Raw genomic sequence first — 17,121 nt, forward strand, 5'->3', positions numbered from 1 at the left:
TTACCAATAAAACTGCCAAAAGTTATGTATGTAGTTGGCAAATCCGTGTGATCTGCCTTGACCGGGTGTTCGTTTCAAGCGTCGTTGTAACAGCAAATGCCAGGTTTACAAGTCCTGAGATCAAAGTTTTTTTGCATTGCAAGCCTGCAGGCAACGAAGCAAGATAAGTGATAACAAATTCAAGCGACGGTAAAGTATATTTCTTACGGTATTCCAAGATTCCTTTACTACTTGGTAGCCAGCTATGAAGTATTTGGTAGCAATTTGTTGCATCCATGGCGACGCAGTGGATCTTACTCCATGGTGGATCCAATGACTTGCGATGAAAACTGTTCTAAGCTCAGCTGATTGAAAGGCTTGTGAGGATTATTTCGCTGGTTGCCTAGCAACAGCCAATTAAATGGCAAAGACATTTCTAGTTGCTAGGCGACTGCTAGCTAATTTTTCTCAAGCTGTCAATTTAGAATAAGGCAAATATTATGGCCCGAGTTCCGGACCGGTGTCATTGTTGAAAATAATTATTCTTATATCGTTTTTGTTGTGGTAGACACAAAGTCGGGAGCGACGAAGGGCAAATTCGGAGTTTTTTGATAGGTTGGAGGCCGGATAACCTACAGTTTCAGTTGTGGAAGTGATGTAAGGATTTGTCTGATAAATGTTGTTTCTTGGGAAATTGGAAAGTGGGAACTAGGTACCATTTCATTTTGATTTAATCGTGTTTTTCATGAATAATGCTTAATTTTTCTCTGTATGGGTACCATTTTAAGGAAAAAGTTCATTTTTCACATGGAGTTTTGAACTGGAATAGCAGTTCTGTTGCTTGAGCTGAGACAAGCACAAAGAGCTTTTACGGCCCAACGATCACCCAAGACAAAGATATTCTATTTCTCTTCCCTAAAAAGTGACTTGCTGAGGAATGTGTGCCTTGCAGGGGTCATTTTCCTCTTTTAAAACTGAAGAGTTCTGTCTATATTAAAATATAGAAAATAATATATAAAACAAGGTTTTATTTTCCTTGCTGATCGTTTTAAGCATAACAAACCATAAATTCATTCCAAAAAACTAATTTTGTGAAAGTGAACTATTCCCTTGAAGTTTGAACTTGCCTGATTCTCAAATTGCAAAGCATGCTTACCTTCCTTAATCTGGGGACGGGTTAGGTATGAGTGGGTATTGAGTCCTAATAGATGGCCGGGCTAGCTAGCAAGCTCACGCATGTGTAACGTGCTCGATGCAATAGGCTATTAACCAATGAGAAACGAGAAAAGAGTGATGTCACACATAATTGATTAGGTACCTTAACCTGTGCCCCCGGATGTGACATAGCATGCTCATGCGTGAACAGGGTTTGTGAGATAGATCACTAGCAGCGCTCTACTCACTGCCATGTATGATAAAAGTAGTGGATTAGCATGCCTACCCCTTCAATGTAATTGAAAGCCCTATGCAAAATTCATGCCTAATTTATGGTTTTGAGGATGGGGAAGTTATCTGTAGTTGAAGTTGAAGTTGAGACCGAATCAGGCTGTAATGGTGCCTAAACATTCCATTCTTATTTCTGTTTCAATTTCGATTATATGATTTAGCAGTACAGATAAGGCAATTGAGAACTTCTGACGCAGTGCACTGCCTACCTACCTCAGATGGATACCGTACTGCTGGGCGTACACCGGTCAGACTACGAGGCAGCGCTGAAGACGGCCCTCACTCGCACCCTTGTGGCCAAGTCTGCCCACCTGCCTGTGCCGGAGGACGAGTGTCGTCGCATCCTGGCGGCCGGCGTGGCCATTATACAGTCGGCTCCTACCGATGCGCTGGCGGAGACCGGCGCACTGGTCGTCAGAGAATGGGGACGGTGAGCGAATTGGAGAACGCAGGCTGCAGATGTAACTACTGGATGCCTTCTAACTTTAAAAATGAATAGCCAGCATTGAAGGAAGTGCCAGTATCGGCTTGCTTTGATTCCTTATGGCATTGTTTTACGTAGTTTTTTTCGGAATGATAAGGATTGGTTCTGATGTGATCTGAGACGCCGACTGTAGTTATGCTGCGCTGACTCACCTCTGCCGTCCCCCGGTCAGCCACCACGCCGCGGTGCTGGAGCAGGCCGCCGTGCCCGCGGTGCTGGAGCCACTGCTGGACGGCCCGGTGCCGCTGTCGGCGCCCGCCGGCACGGCCCTGCTGGCCTGGCTGATGGATCGGCAGCCGTCTCTGGTAGCCACCGCGCGCCGCCGGCTGTCCCGCCACGCGGCCCACCCGGGCCACACGGCCGACACACTGGCGGCGCTGGCCGGGCTGATGATCGACCGACCCGCCTGCCGGCCCAGGTGGGTGACCAGCGACCAGCGATCTCTGATCACTTACTCTGAACCACTGACCAGTGAGATCATGTGATCAGTGTAGATCAGCTGCAGCTATCCGTTTGCTTTATAATATCGACGACTTAAGATCGATGACACTTCAGCTATATCAGTACAACTTTTTGTAATTTTTATCGGCGCAGGCACATATCATATTTTTTACCATTGCCTCCTACAACCGTATAGCGTTGGGCATATCTGAAAATAGCTTAACCCATTTTATATCTGCCCCCGTCGCCAGGTTTGAGGACGCCGTCACCCTCAGCCAGGGTCTGATCCGGTCCATGGCCCCGCTCCGGATGCCAGATCAGAGTGGCCAGATCAGTCTGTTCGTGTCGCAGATGGAGCAGCTCGGACTGTTGTTTCAGGAGCTGTTTAGTAGCACACAAACGGTGGTCAGAGCTATGGATACGCTCTACGAGGTCATGACCGGATCAGGTTAGTGGCGGGAGCCATAGGGACATCGTACGTACATTTCAGAGCTGCAGATGATGCTGGCTCACTCGCACATCGCATGAAATTGTATGCTTTTAGTCTGGATGGCTTTTTATATTCATTCCCTCCCAAACGTGTCCTGCTGAGTGACCGACTGTTGTTTGTCGTTTCTGCCACCAGGCGGCGGTTCGGTGTGCCCAGCTCTCAGCGTGGTGCTGCAGGCGGTGCCCGTGAAACTGGTCACCCCCGCCTGCTCTCAACTGAACAGTCTCAAATCGGTGAGCCGCTTATCACCGCATTTAGTCGCTGATTTACAGGAACTAGTTATTGTTGTTTGATAACTGATGCTCAGGATTACATTACCCCTATAAAGTTCGATGAACAATCTTTTTTTTTCGATGATATTTAATGTGGTATTGTCCGTAACTTAAACTAGCGTGAGCTTCTTTCAGCAGTTACGAGTGGTGTTCTACGTGATTTTGAGATGTGGACGCAGTCATCGACATGTCTGAACCATTCCACACTCATCTGAAAAGGCGCGTATTATTTCCCCGCCTACGTCAGCAGCTGACAGCTCCCCCTCTCTCTAAATGCCAGGGCGGTGCGGAGACGACTTGTGCCGGTATCGGCGTGTTGTGCGATTGGCTGCTGGTGTGGCCACGCGCCACGCGGCTCGCTGTCTGGGTGGCCGCCCTGGTACGGGAGGCGGCCGGAGGTGGGCACACGGCCGACCTCGACCGGCTGGTGCTGGCCAGAATTGATAAGGTATGGAGTGGCTCATGGCTGTAGTATGGAGGGTACTTGACAAGGGACCGACTATTACTTTGAAGAGTGTTTCGTGTTATTTTGGGACCTGATCGTGAAGTATACCTGAGCTGCTTCCCGGGGGTCTGACTACCTAATTGCGCCTCGTCCATTTGCGTCTGACTGTGTGGTGTGCCCTGTTGTTCAGCTATTCCAGGGTCTCACGCTGCCGGCCGTCAGGCGCTCGGTGTTTCCCGTAGTCTCGCTGCTGCTGCTCGGATTCCAGCGATCTCCGGCCGCCTTCTTCAAGGTATGTCTTAAAGTAACATGGCGAATCTTCGCTGGATCGAGTCCTAGTAAAGACAAATTTATATAAAAATGAATGTTCAGTTGTTCAAACTTCAATCTCGTCCTCTGAAGTTTTTCTCGTGTAATTTGAAACATGTGGCGTCTTTATGACATAACTAAGCCTCTTGGAGGTTCCTGCCCTTGGATCAGGAAACCCTCATATCTGGCTCATCCGATATTTCTCGCTCACCTCTTTCTGTTGACCCCTTCCCCTGCGCGCCCGCCCCAGGTTTTGCCGCGGGTGCCCGATCTGCTGGACCAGCTGCGACAGGAGGCGGCCGGCCGCTCGGACGGCGCTGACTTCTGCCAAGTGGCTGACCTAGTACAGACACTGATGCGGCTCCACCCGAGCTGCGTGCAGCGCTACTCGGCCATAGTCCGCGCCCTGCAGGTGAGCCGACCATGATGATTGCGATGAAAGTGATGGTCATGATAGCTGTAAATATGCAGTATGCGAGAGTTATAGCAGTGATATGCCTCATTGTAGCTGATAGCTAGCCCAGAAGAACCGCCTGTGCCATAAACCCTAAGCAACTTCTGATGAAGCTACTAGAGGAAAAACAGACGAACGGTTGCAAATTCATATGCAGATATTTTGTATTGACTTTGGATGAATGTGTATCTAGACATCAGCTTTCCTCCCATGTTTTATCATAGTGAGATTCCGGGTCTGACGATGTGTTTTCCCTGTTTGATTAGGTACTGTCTGCTAGAGCTCGCTGTATCTGACGGCGTATCCCCGTCCCCCTCAGGGCCGGTCGCCGCCGCCGCCGTCTGTGATGGCCAGTCTGCTCGTTTCCTCTGCCTGGACGGAGCCTTCCCAGGGCTCTGAGCCGACCATCGGCGAGGCTCCCGTTTCGGCGCCAACAGAGCCGGTTGGCGTGCCAGGCCAGCGCCGCCGCGGTCTCATCAACCTCGGAAACACATGCTATATGAACGCCGTGCTGCAGGCGCTCTTCCACTCGGACCAGTGAGTGGGGAGAGGGTGGGAACTGGGAGAAGGGGAGAGAGTATGGGTGGTGGGATACGCAGGATAGGGTCTTGCAATTGTAGTGATGGCTAGTGCTAAGATAGACGGTGTCCAGACATGAATTTATACGATTCCTTGTCAATTGCTCTTCGGTGTCTGACACATTCATCTTTGTGTAATCAGTGTCGAAATGGAAGCGCGGCTGCGTCGTCACTGTATGTCTAATATGCCCCCACCGTGTATCCAGGTTCCGCAGTGAGGTGCTGGCGGCGCGACTCTCTCCCTCGCGCCCCCACCTGGCCGCCCTGCAGCGGGTGTTCGCCTTCCTCGCCTTCTCCGAGCGGCCTGCCTACAGCCCGGCCGAGTTTCAGAGAGTGGCTCTGCCGCCGTGGTTCGAGCGTGGCCGACAGCACGACTGCTCCGAGTTTCTCAGGTCAGTACGGAAAGCTGATTTGTTGTGAGTGGGATCAATTTCTGTTGCTTAGGATTGAAAACTTTTGTGCATTGACATTTAACATTCTTGTCTTGGTTTCTGAGCTTTGGTGTATGTCGTGTGTCCCTCAGGTATCTCCTAGACGCCATGCATGAGGAGGAGCGGACTCCGGCGCCTCCCGCCGCTCCCGTCCCTGTCCCAGCACCGGTCCTACCGGCTCCCGCCGCCGCCCACGCCAGGGATGACTCCAGCGTCCCGGGCGCGGGCGTGGCGGACCGGCCGCGGCCCCGGCGCCGGCACCGCTCCTGCGACACGGCTCCGGCCGCCGGCGGACCGCCTCTGGTACCGCTGTCAGACCTGGTTAGTGACGATGTAGTGATGGCCGAGCCTGACAGCGGTGGCGGCGGTGCAGAGAGGACTGCAGGGAACGTGCCCTCTGAGACTGTCGACAGTAGCTGCCCTCAGAGGACTGAGCCTGACGGTCAGGAGGGACCCGCTGCGGGCGCCGATGGCGGCACGGGTGACGCGAGCTCCGAGGAGGCGGCCGCCGGTCTGGTGCGCCGGCTGCTGACGGGGCGCGCCGAGACCACGTACACGTGTCTCACGTGCGGCGGCGTGTCGCGCCACGAGGACGCCGTGACGGACGTGCACCTGGCGCTGCCCGAGGTGCTGACCCGCTCAGCCACGGTGGCGGCGGCCGGGGCCGGCGGAGCTGATACCACCGCTGCGTTCGGTCCTCAGCCACGGCCGGACGGCTGGCGGGACCCTCCGCCGGACTGCGGGAAGGATGGAACGGCCGGGGAGGCAGCGGCGGCCGGAGAGGCAGGAGAGTCGGCGGCGACCGGTGAGGGAGGGACGGCAGTAGAGGCGGAGACTGCTGAACTAGCGGCGACGGGCGAGGAGGGGATACAGGCAGACTTTGAGCCGATGGAGGCCCAGGAGCCGCCGGGACAGGGCGATGAGCCGCCTCAATCTGCGTCCGACCGGCTGGAGGGACAGGAGTCGGACTCCGACCAGGCTCCCGGTGCCGGCAGCGACGTGCGTCCGCTCGGAGCGAACAATGCTACCTCAAGTGGCTCAAATGTAGAGCGGCGGAAGGAACAAGCGGTAATGGCTGGTTCATCACAGTCAACACCGTGTGACCCGGAGCCGGCACTCGCGGAGCCTGCTCCCGTATACCGCCCTCTCCCTAAGCTCGGTCCGGAGCCGGCTCCCCTGCTCGGTCCGGAGCCGGCTCCCGTGCTCGGTCCGGAGCCGGCTCCCGTATACGGTCCGAAACCGGCTCCGGTCCAGGAAGAGACACCAGACAGCGAGCCCGAAGTCGATCTGACCGGTGAGTATTGTAACTGTCGTATATCGTCACAGCTTCTTAGTATTGCCTCCAACGGTATCTTCAACTTCCATTGCTCTTCTTGAGTATTCTGGGCGAGGCATTGTAATAGTAGGATGTTTCAAGAATGTTTTTTTTTTACCATAATCTGTTGAGCTGACTGGTGGGCAACATAATTTGGCACTGACTCCTAAATGACCCTACATCCATCATTCACTTCGTGTTACTCTCCCGCCCGCCGGCCGTCCCTGATAAACTCTCGTGTCCTGCCCCTGCAGTGTCTGACCTGCTCCGGGACTACCTGGCTCCGGAGAGGCTGTGCGGCGACAACCAGTACCACTGCGTCAGGTGCGCCGGCCTGCGGGACGCCGAGCGGCAGCTGCGTCTGCTGGCGCCGCCACCTCACCTGGTCGTCTCCCTGGTAAGGTTTGTGTTCGATCGTCGCACCGGTGCCCGGCGCAAGGTGTTGGCGCCGGTGGGCCTCACCGAACGACTGGAGGTGCCGCTGGCCGACCGGCCGCCGGCCCAGTACCGGCTGTACGCGGTCATTGTTCACGCCGGTCACTCGCTGGACGCCGGTCACTACTTCTCGTTCTGTCGCGCGTCTGGCGCCGGCGGCTGTGACGGCGGCGGCGGGCTGGGGGATGACGACTGGTGGCGGCTGGACGACAGCTCGGCGGTGCCGGTGACGGCGGCCGCCGCGCTGGGCCGACCGAAACGCTCCACAGACGCGGCCTACACACTTCTCTACCGACTGGCAGAGTCGAGTCCTGCTGACGACTGTCCGCCGCCGGCGATGGCCGCGCTGCCCGGGCCGCTGCGGGCCGCAGTGGACCGCGACAACGCCGTGTACCGACAGGAGCGGCGGGGCCGGCCGGTCGGCGCGCTGCCGCTGGTGCACAACGGACGGCCGCCGCCGGGCGCCGGCTGTGGCGGCGACAGCGGCCACCCGGGCCCGGGGTTTGTGTGCTGACTGACAGCGGCCGGACCGTCACCGGTGGAGTGGACTGCTTCTCTCCCTACGTTGGGGCGCTGTGGGCGTCTCCCCGGCTCCCCGACTGGTCTCCGATGTTCGGGCGGCCGGGGCCGAGCAGAGCCGGGCTGTTCAGAGATGAGTTAACCTGTGCTGTGATATTGGAGCCCGTGTTATCTAATGTTGTGTGAGTATTTATACTGTATAGTTCATGCTGCCCATTTCTGTGGGCTGCCACATTGAGCGACATATTCTCTTCAGAATGTGGCAATATACAACGACTTATGTAATCAGTTTGTATTTATCTTTGTAGAACATCGCTAAGCACAGTACCCCGTTCATAAACTGACGATATGCAGCGCTTTTAACCCGCGCGGGGCTGGGGGGGGTAAATTTTACCCCCCCTCGCGAATTTTTGCGATATCTCAAAAACGGCGGCGCGCAGCGCCGCCAAACTTTCAGTACCTTTTCTTACATCAATTTGACACGTTCCCTGAAAGTTTGAGCGAAATCCGTCGGAAAATTTTTGAGAAATTGACGTTTTAGTGACGTCATGTTCGTCATTTTCGCCTCAAAAACGGCAAAAGTTCAAACGCCGCTAACATCTTAATTTTTAAAGGAATCAAGACGTAACAAAAAAGGTTATACGTAATTTTACTTTGTCTATCAAATGGCTATCTCGGTTTTTTGAAAAGTTTGGATTTTGGCCTAAATTTTTTCAAAAAACTGACTTTTTTTGGAAAATGATTATAAAATCCAAAATTTTGAGTCTATCGAAAAAACCGGAATATATGTCAGAGAAGTGGTCTATGTGCACCTACATACCAAATTTTAGAAGAATCGGTTCAAAAATGTGGGAGTTATTCAAAATTTTATGACGTCACGACACACAATTTTTTTGAAAAATGACTTTTTTGGAAGTTCTAGACCTCGTACGGAAACAAAAATAGCACCATTCGATTCGCCGTGAAAAACTGCATCAGATAGACACCTTTTTAGGCCTTAACAACCAACTTCAAAATTTGACCGCACTTGACCTGACCTTGACCTGACCTCGACCTGAAATTCATCCAGAGGTGGTCCATATCACTTATTGAGTGTGTCTATTGAATTCTATGAGTAAAATGACCCATAAAACATGTGTCGCACATGCCCTTTTCTATATTTTCTTTTTTGGTGACCTGACCTGACCTGACCTGACCTTGACCTTGACCTCTGAATGATATTGTATGCAACGAATATTGTCTTGGTAGCCTAAGAACACGTTTTGGGCGATCAGTCTCAGTCCATGACTCCATTCTTCGGCAACTACGGTGCAAGGCCGATACTGTAGAAACTTGCAATTTGTACCCTTGACCTGACCTTGACCTTGACCTCAAACTTTAAATTAAGTACATGTTTTTAGTAGTTCGTGATGAGAGCTTTCGATTGGCGTTTGAATTTTCCAAATCGGACCGTTAGTTCGGGAGATAACAGGGGGGTAAAATTTACCCCCCCCCCCCAGCCCCGCGCGTTCGGCTGGAGACCCCAGCCCCGCGCGGGTTAAAGCCTGACTGCATTTTCCTTTACGTCTTATAATGCACTGAACTGATATACTTCCGTGCTTACATAAGTCTTACAGCGTGACATTCACGTGACTCAAAGGCAGCTTGATTGTGGTTGGAAAGTGGGTTGTTCCGGCGGTCACGTGGCTCAGCTGCCCCGGTAGGTGCTGTAGCCGTATGGGGAGAGGATGAGGGGCACGTGATAGTGCTCTCCCGGCCGGACCACCTGGAACACAATCTGTCCGAGACGGGGCATCATGTCAACGGAGGCTGTATGTGCCGGTGGCATGGCTATTGGTAACACAGCTTCGTGATCTACACTGAATGCCTGACCGCTTATAGTAAAAAAGCGGACATCAGAGTACTGCTAAACAAGCGCACTGGTTTATAAAGAATTTGATGAGAAACATGGATTGGGAATCGGTTAACCAGTCGCTTTTAACAGTCCCTAAGAAATGTATGAAAACAAATGCAACCAGAGCTTCATTCTATAGTAAGTGTACGCCGTACGGTGACGTGCATAGGCGGCGGAACGATTTGAGACAAGGGGGGGGCACCATGGCTCAAGGAGCCAAACCTAGGGTACCCCCAAATCCTGTTTTCTCATCGGATTTAGGCCACTTATTTTTCGTCACAGCCCTGACATGATGATTTTTTATTTTTATTTTTTACTAAACGAAAATGAACATCTCTTTGTGGGGGCATATGCACCCACAATCCTGAATTATGCCCCCACAATGATGAAAATGCACCCACAAGTCTTTTACAAGGCTGCAAGCGTCCTTTCGAGAGCACGGTGCCCTTCGCATGCTCTAACGGCGTCCTCCTGACCGTCTCGCGTTCATGGATAATATAGCGTTTTTAATCACTTGACGCCCTTTTACGAGAATGGCGCCCTTTTCATGATCTCAAGGCGCCCTGGTAACCACCTGGCGCCCCCACGTCCCCACCAACGTAGCACTACTGACTGTGCGGCGCCCTTCTGGCCTCTTAGCGCCCCTGGACCACATAGCGTTTTCAATCACTCGGCGCCCTCCTAAGAGAATGGCGCCCTTTTCATCGTCTCACGGCGCCCTCGTAACCGTCTGGCGCCTCCATATTTGGTGCCCCTCCTACTGGATGGCGCCTCTCTACATCTTTTTTACGTCCTTCCATTCAGTTTCCACTTTTAAGCGTGTATTTGCTTAGTCAGACACGTCACTTGAAGCGCCCTTCGGCTAGCAATGCTATCAAATTCGGTGTTAATTTGGGCTCCCACATAAAGAATATCCATCGCGCCCCAAAACGGCCTGGCGCCGGGCGCCCCTACAGCTGGGCACCCACAATCATTTTAGGAAAATTACACCCCTGCCCTGCCCGTATGTTTGGTTAACTTTAAGCTGATCCTCAAGTACCTATGTGTTTGTCTCTTCCTTATTGTCGTTTGATAAATTCCATTTATCCTACATGTATCAAATTCCCAAGAAGCCATCGCAGTACTAATCAGTGGCGAATCCCAGGGGGAGGTCACATGGGTCATGACTTAGGGCCTGAGGTCACCACATGCCTGCCAGGAGCACCACAGGCCTGACAGCCGACAGGGGCACCACAGGCCCGCCAGGGGTACCACAGGCCTAGCAGGGGCACCACGGGCCTGTCAGTGGCACCACAGGCCTGTCAGGAGCACCATCGGCCTAGCAAAAGCACTACAGGTCTTCCAGGGGCACCACAGACCTGCCAGGGGCACCAGAGGCCTGCCAGGGGCACTATCGGCTATACAGGGGAACCACCGGCCTCGCAAGGGCATCATGGGCCTGTCAAGGGCACCACAAGCCTGTCGTTGGCCCTTTAGGATTGTCAGGGGCACCACAAATCTGTCAAGGGCACCTGCGTTCTAACAGGGGCACCACGGGCCCGCCAGGGGCACCACAGACCTAGCAAGGACACCACAGGCCTGTCAGCGCCCATGGGCACCTAAGTCATGTCAGGGCCACCGTAGGCTTTTCAGGGGGCAGGGTAGGTAGATAGGTACCACAGTCTTTCCAGGGGCACCAGCGGCCTAGCAGGGGCACCAGTCATCACATGACTAACCAAAAATAAAGAAAATAAAAAAAAAACTGAAAATAGGGCACCACCAAAATTAAGTGGCCGAAATCCGTTGAGGTTTTAATTTTGGGTATAGGTAGGGGCACCACTTCGATTCATGATCCTCCCCTTGGAGTTTTCCCGAATCCGCTCCTGGTACTAATACATCAAATTTAAGGGGGGGCACCTTGCTATTGGTGCCCCCCTTGCAGAATTCAAGGGGGGGCACGGTGCCCCGGTGCCCCCCCCGTTCCGCCGCCTATGGTGACGTGTAAGGATCCTTTCCAAATCTCATGAGATTTAGTGAACGGATCTGGTATCGGAAGCGATGGCAGGAAGGTTGTAAGTAACCTCACCTCCACGTATGGATAGAAGGTGGTGCCCCCGGCTCGGCGAAAATATTCCTCCGTGTCGAACCGCAGCTTGTAAGTGTCGGCGGTGAACTGTTCCCGGTCCAGGAATCCCGAACAACGACCGTCGCTGTTGGTCTCACTGTCGGCAACAGCGGGCACTGTTGGTCTCACTCACTGTCGTAAGAAGTTCGTGAAGTTCGCCCCGCCGTCGGTTTTCAGCTACATCCCAATCCCGTTTATACAGCGGCGAGTAGGTAGACTGCACCGCAATGCATGCGTGTACTCCGGGCAGCCTACCTCCCTGTAGCACTGCCCAAACGCACCCGAGAATACCGAAAACTATCGGCTTTGTTTTAATTGAAAATAGCTTTGTATTATAAAGCGACACGTTGCATAAGATTAACAAAGTATCTGAAAGTCCTTTCATATTGATAGGGTGTTTAAACTATTCAGCATAAATTATAATGAGCCGTCTGTTTCACTCAGGAATAATATGGTGACAGTATCTATTGTTAAGTCCAAAATAAATTGAAGGTCATCTCAAGGGTTCTTCGGCTCTCCGAAAACTCAATATAACTCTTCTGGTATACCTTAACAACTTTTTGTGGATCAATTACACGGAATATACCTAAAGCTTTCGGCTTTGGATTAAAAAAAAGAAAACTTTGATATGGGTAACTATAACTATCAATTACCATTGCTTCGCAACTGATTTTCCCATGAGCAAAGTCATCCTAAATTAAACGGGTATCGATGATGAGTGAGCTAGAACATTCAGGCAGTAGCGGCGGAACATCTTCAATTAAGGGGGGCACTGCCGACTTTTGGTCCCATTCTGTCCATGCAACGCCCATAGGGCTAATGTTAAAATGCCAAAATCAAAGGGGGCACGGTGCCCCGGTGGGCGGCGCCCTCCCCGTTCCGCCGCCTATGCATTCAAGATTTAGGTATTTCTATATTTGCCGAGTCCCTACTCTACTCGCCCCTCTAAACACCCATTTGTTGCCCAATACCACCTCACCTGGCTTTGATAAGCACCCAGTCGTCGTCTTGTTTCCTGAAGAGAGTCAGAGCCAGTCCCTGTGCCGGTCTGCCGCTGGACGTGTCCAGCACGTGTGACGTCAGAGGGCCTCCAGACATGACGTCAGCAGTCTGTAATGTGACGCAGTGCTCAGGGCTGTACGGTAGATAACGTCGACAAAAAAAAAACACATTGAGTTTAGTAAAGGAAACTGGGAACGGCATGTTAGTACCTATAATAGCATGATGTAAATAAATAAAAATGATTGATAATACCAATACACAATTGCTACCCTATTAGGCTTAAAACAGCAAAATACTGACACACCATTTGATTACAGGCAAAGACGCCACCGATCTTTCATCCTTGCTTTTACTTATTGATGACATAAGAACGTACTGGTATAAAGGCCAATGTATGCTCATCGACAATGAAAGCTGCTCTACATCACCTATGCAAACTAAGGAGGAACTGTAGTGAGTAGCTCGGCACTGACCTTCGACGCGTTGTTCCCTGTGACTTGTGAGCAGAGATGTCCTGCGTATGCGACCCGTAGTCTACCGGTTGCGCCGAGACGAACAGCGGACCAGCCTGTTCCACTTTCTCCAGCCACCGCCGCTGACGCCAGGCGGGCACCACAGCTCAGGGAGGGTGACGGCAGACTGGTCCGGGCCGCGAGTTACCTAAGTGTGGAACTACCCAGCGCCGAGCCGGCCGGATGACGTCACACCACGGCCAGTGCCGGCGCGGCGGCAGACTGGCCGAGATTGGCATGGTCTTAACTTGGCGAAGAGGCATTGGACGCCAAACTTCTGCTGCAGCTATTAATCACATTTCATGCGTTTCTTCCATGTGTATGAGCTATCAAGTCCTTCGAATACCTAATGTGTAGTAGAGCGTACCTGCATTTAGCAGTGTGTGCTATATGCTATGTGGATGGGCACATCCGACAGTCGACACACTGCGCAATGGATTCCGATATTGCTTGGCTGATTCTGGCTTTGTGTCTTCGAACGAACCATTGAAAGGGAGGACGTCATTTTTAAAGGTTGTTAGGTGCACTCAAACGTTTTAAGATAAGCAACTGCTGATTGAATTTCTGGCGAGGGTTGGTGGAACGCTCTGTTTACAAATGAGTATCTACCTACCTAGTACCTACCTGCAGTGGCAAATTTCTGGCGAGGGTTGGTGGAACGCTCTGTTTACAAATGAGTAATGAGTATCTACCTACCTAGTACCTACCTGCAGTGGCAAATAACTGGGTCGCGGTCAGTTAGGCATGATTCACGAAGTCCCTTATCTTTTATTAGACTTATTAAGCCCAATGTGCAACATTTGCGTCGTTTCGCGTTGCATCGGGTAGCAAATGAGAAAATCTGCTTCTTCTCCACAGCCCTCAAATCAAGAAACCGTCCTTTTCCTTATCGCATCATTCCAGGACATAATTTTCAAACATGGGTATCTTCCCACAAAAAAACTGAAGCAGTTTCCCTCGGCTCCAATGCGCCGCTCGCCCAGGGAGACGGAAGTGTTATATTCTCGGCGGTCCAGTCTGCATTCTGCAGCACACTCAAACTTGGCGGACCCCCAGCGCACGACTGAACGATTCGTATTGTTGTGAGTGACTGTGACAATTCACTGGTGGTTTCGGAATAATTAACAGGCGGCGCAGCCCAGTGCCTCTTACAATGAATTACAGTGGCGAATGCACTATTGCAGAGAAGAAATGGATTGAGCAGATGCCCAACCAGGGGCCCGGGAACGATTTTCAAGTTGGGGGGGCGAGCCTAAAATGCCTGACATGATGCATATGAAACAGTGGCGTAGCTAGGAGTCTAAGGGGACACGTACCCCCCCCCCCTCGGGTTCAAAGGGACCCTCGGGTCCGAGGGGCCCTGCGGCGCCATTTGACCGCTGAGAGTTAACGATGGCCATATTTCTACTCAGAAGGGCCCCATGGGGCTCGTTAGAGCACCTCATGGACCCTAAATAGCCACACTAAGATCTCCATAAGGGCCCCACGCCGGCTTCTGAGGGCCTTTTGCAGACTTAAAGGGCCCCTCGGTGGTCTCCAAAGGCCCGTTACTGGCCTCTGAGAGTTCTTACCGGCCTATGAGGGGCCAGTTCTAGGGGCATTTCCCGCCTGTGATGGTCACACACTTATTTTTCTGCGGGCCCCATAACGGCAACTGTGGGGGCCCTCATCGGCGCCTATGAGGGCCCACACCGGTGCCTCTGAGCGTTTCACACCCCCAACTCCGAGTGCCTACACCAGTGCCTATTAAAGCCCTATATCGGCGGCTCTGAGGAACCAACCAACACCTGCGCATCTAAAGGCCACCCACTGGTGACTTGAGGGCCCCACACCGGTGACTCTGAGCCCTGAGGGCCCCACCGGCGTCTGACAGTACCATGCCGGTCTCCAAGGACCCCACAGGACTTCTTCTGCCGGCCTAAGGGCCCCTTGCCGATCACTGAGAACCCCCTGCCGCCTTGTAGAGGGTTCGCGTCAGCAGCTCAAAAGACCCCACACCCGTCTGTAACGGCTCCACACCAGCGTCTATGAGGGCCCACAGCAACGCCTGTAAGGACCCTCACCGGCGCCTCTGAGAGAATCACACTAGCACCTCAGCGCCCACACCGGCACCTGCATAGTGCATGGCGGCCCCACACCATGATCAGTGCCTCTAAAGGCCCCTTACCGGCGGCTCTGAGGGCCCTTACGCCGGTGATTCTGAGGGTGCTACCGATAACTGAAGGCACCACATAAGCCCTTTGTGTCGCTGAGCTTTAATCCCATACCGGCCCTCCGAGGGCGCCACGTCAGTGCACTCATTGCCCTACACCCCTCCATCTCACCCGGAGCGGGTAAACTGTGTTATACCTATAGCAACAATTTTACCACCGTTGTACGTTATGTATTTCTCAAAGCTGACTCAAGCTGGTACAGTATAAAATCTGGCCTGCCAAACTTATGGCCAAGGTCAGGCCCAAATCAAAGCGGGATGACAATAGCAGATGTTGTCTAATCGACATTGTATCAGCAGAAACCATTCAGATGGCAAGGAAAATGCCGTGTGTTGATGTTTAGATGCATAAAAGAAACAAGAAGGAAAGAAGTCCGGAAAAGGGAGGAAAGATCTTTTCTCGCTGCCTCAATGTTGAGGGGGCGCCGCCCCCTCGGCTCCCAAGTTGGGGGGGGGGCAAGCGCCCCCGCTGCCCCCCCTGTTCCCGGGTCTATGTGCCCAACCTCGCTGTATTATCAACTAAACATTAGGTACCTACGCTTTACATTTTAATCAGGCAATCATGGAAACAAACGACTTGCGAGTTGCGACCCTTCCGCCTTACATAACTCGGCAGAATGCCCCTGAGTCGGCTAAACTACACTGCATCTCTTCAAGCCTAAAGTATTTCACAATTTACCACTCAGCTATGCAACAGGCTTATAATTCACTGCTCAAGTCTCAACCCCTTTTTCCCTATCATCTTTTTGGCACCGTCAATCGCCATCTGCGCTGCCCACTGTCCAGCAAATAATCCGGCCGTCTCCAGTTCTCTGGCAGGGGCTTCCAAACTCAAGCGAACTCGCCGAAGTTTCGCCCTTCAATGCGCAGGATCTGTACAATTGAGTTTGAGAGCCTCTGGGTTGGCTCGGCGCGCCTGCGCCGCGCCGTTGCACACTGGGCCGGGGGCCCGGAAAAGTGCTAGAAATTATTTGTGATTGAGTTGTTGATCTCAGCGACAAGCAAACATGCTAAAAACGAAGTGGGGCTGCTTAACCCTCGCCGGACCTGTTGTCGGACCCCCCCCACCCCCTCGGCCGGCCGAAGGGGGAGGGTTGGTACGACCCCTTTTCGCCGTTTCGCCCCTAATGGAGCTAGAGCCTCGCGGAAAAAACAAGCGTGTGCGCCGTTTCAAGACGGAACGATTGATACCCGATTTCAAGGTCCCATGTCAACCGGTAACCTCTGAGGTGAGGTCAAAAAGCCTAAGGTAGGGTTTGGTTTTTGGTAAATAATTTCGCATAAAATGGTCGCAGAGCAGCGATTTTGGCACCATCGTGTTTGCCTGGCTCAGGCGCGTCGAATGGTATACTTTTTGTTCGGGTGAGGTCAACTTAAGGTGTTGACCTCAGGTCAAGGTCAGGTCAGCATCCCCAGGTCACGAAGTTGGTCGAAAGAGGTCATGTCGCATATCATTCGATTCGGGAGGTCTTCCCGAGTCCATTGGTGGCTTTCCCGAGTCGCTGGCTCAATTTGATCATGAGTTATTGACAAGAAACTCCTATGACCGTAGTGACGTCATAAATGACGTCACGGAAGGTCAAAAATGCAAAAGTAAAGCATCGGATCTTGCAAGGAGTGCATGAAATCACGATTCCGTGTGCTTGAGATAGTTTGAGATCATTCCATGCGCAAAAACAACAGTTTCCTTATCTCCCCATTTACTTTTAATGGTGATGTCACGTGACCTCGAAGAGTAGCAGGCATTAGCAAAAATTGCGAGTAGGGCATGACAGAAAGATGATTAGTGGTTTGTATGG

General features: G+C 52.5%; 2 protein-coding genes across 2 annotated transcripts; one reads left to right on the plus strand and one right to left on the minus strand.

The window, feature by feature from the left end:
• The first annotated feature begins 504 nt into the window (after positions 1-504).
• On the plus strand, positions 505-7,881 carry LOC122387692 (ubiquitin carboxyl-terminal hydrolase 35-like). The gene is made up of 12 exons (XM_043378099.1): positions 505-636; positions 1,644-1,855; positions 2,082-2,327; positions 2,602-2,798; positions 2,976-3,073; positions 3,393-3,560; positions 3,748-3,849; positions 4,117-4,278; positions 4,640-4,857; positions 5,105-5,290; positions 5,422-6,623; positions 6,899-7,881. The coding sequence occupies exons 2-12, from the start codon at positions 1,644-1,646 to the stop codon at positions 7,591-7,593; spliced, it is 3,486 nt and encodes a 1,161-aa protein (XP_043234034.1). The 5' UTR covers positions 505-636; the 3' UTR covers positions 7,594-7,881.
• LOC122387693 (5-hydroxyisourate hydrolase-like) lies at positions 7,881-13,233 on the minus strand. The gene is made up of 4 exons (XM_043378100.1): positions 13,072-13,233; positions 12,576-12,706; positions 11,558-11,693; positions 7,881-9,375 (listed from the first exon to the last, which is right to left on the minus strand). Exons 2-4 carry the CDS (start codon positions 12,692-12,694, stop codon positions 9,286-9,288), a joined length of 345 nt encoding a protein of 114 aa, XP_043234035.1. The 5' UTR covers positions 12,695-12,706; positions 13,072-13,233; the 3' UTR covers positions 7,881-9,285.
• Between the last annotated feature and the right edge of the window lie 3,888 nt (positions 13,234-17,121).

The sequence above is a fragment of the Amphibalanus amphitrite genome, unplaced genomic scaffold (genome assembly GCF_019059575.1).
Source record: "Amphibalanus amphitrite isolate SeventyFive unplaced genomic scaffold, NRLGWU_Aamphi_draft 000294F_arrow, whole genome shotgun sequence".
Classification (NCBI taxonomy): domain Eukaryota; kingdom Metazoa; phylum Arthropoda; class Thecostraca; order Balanomorpha; family Balanidae; genus Amphibalanus; species Amphibalanus amphitrite.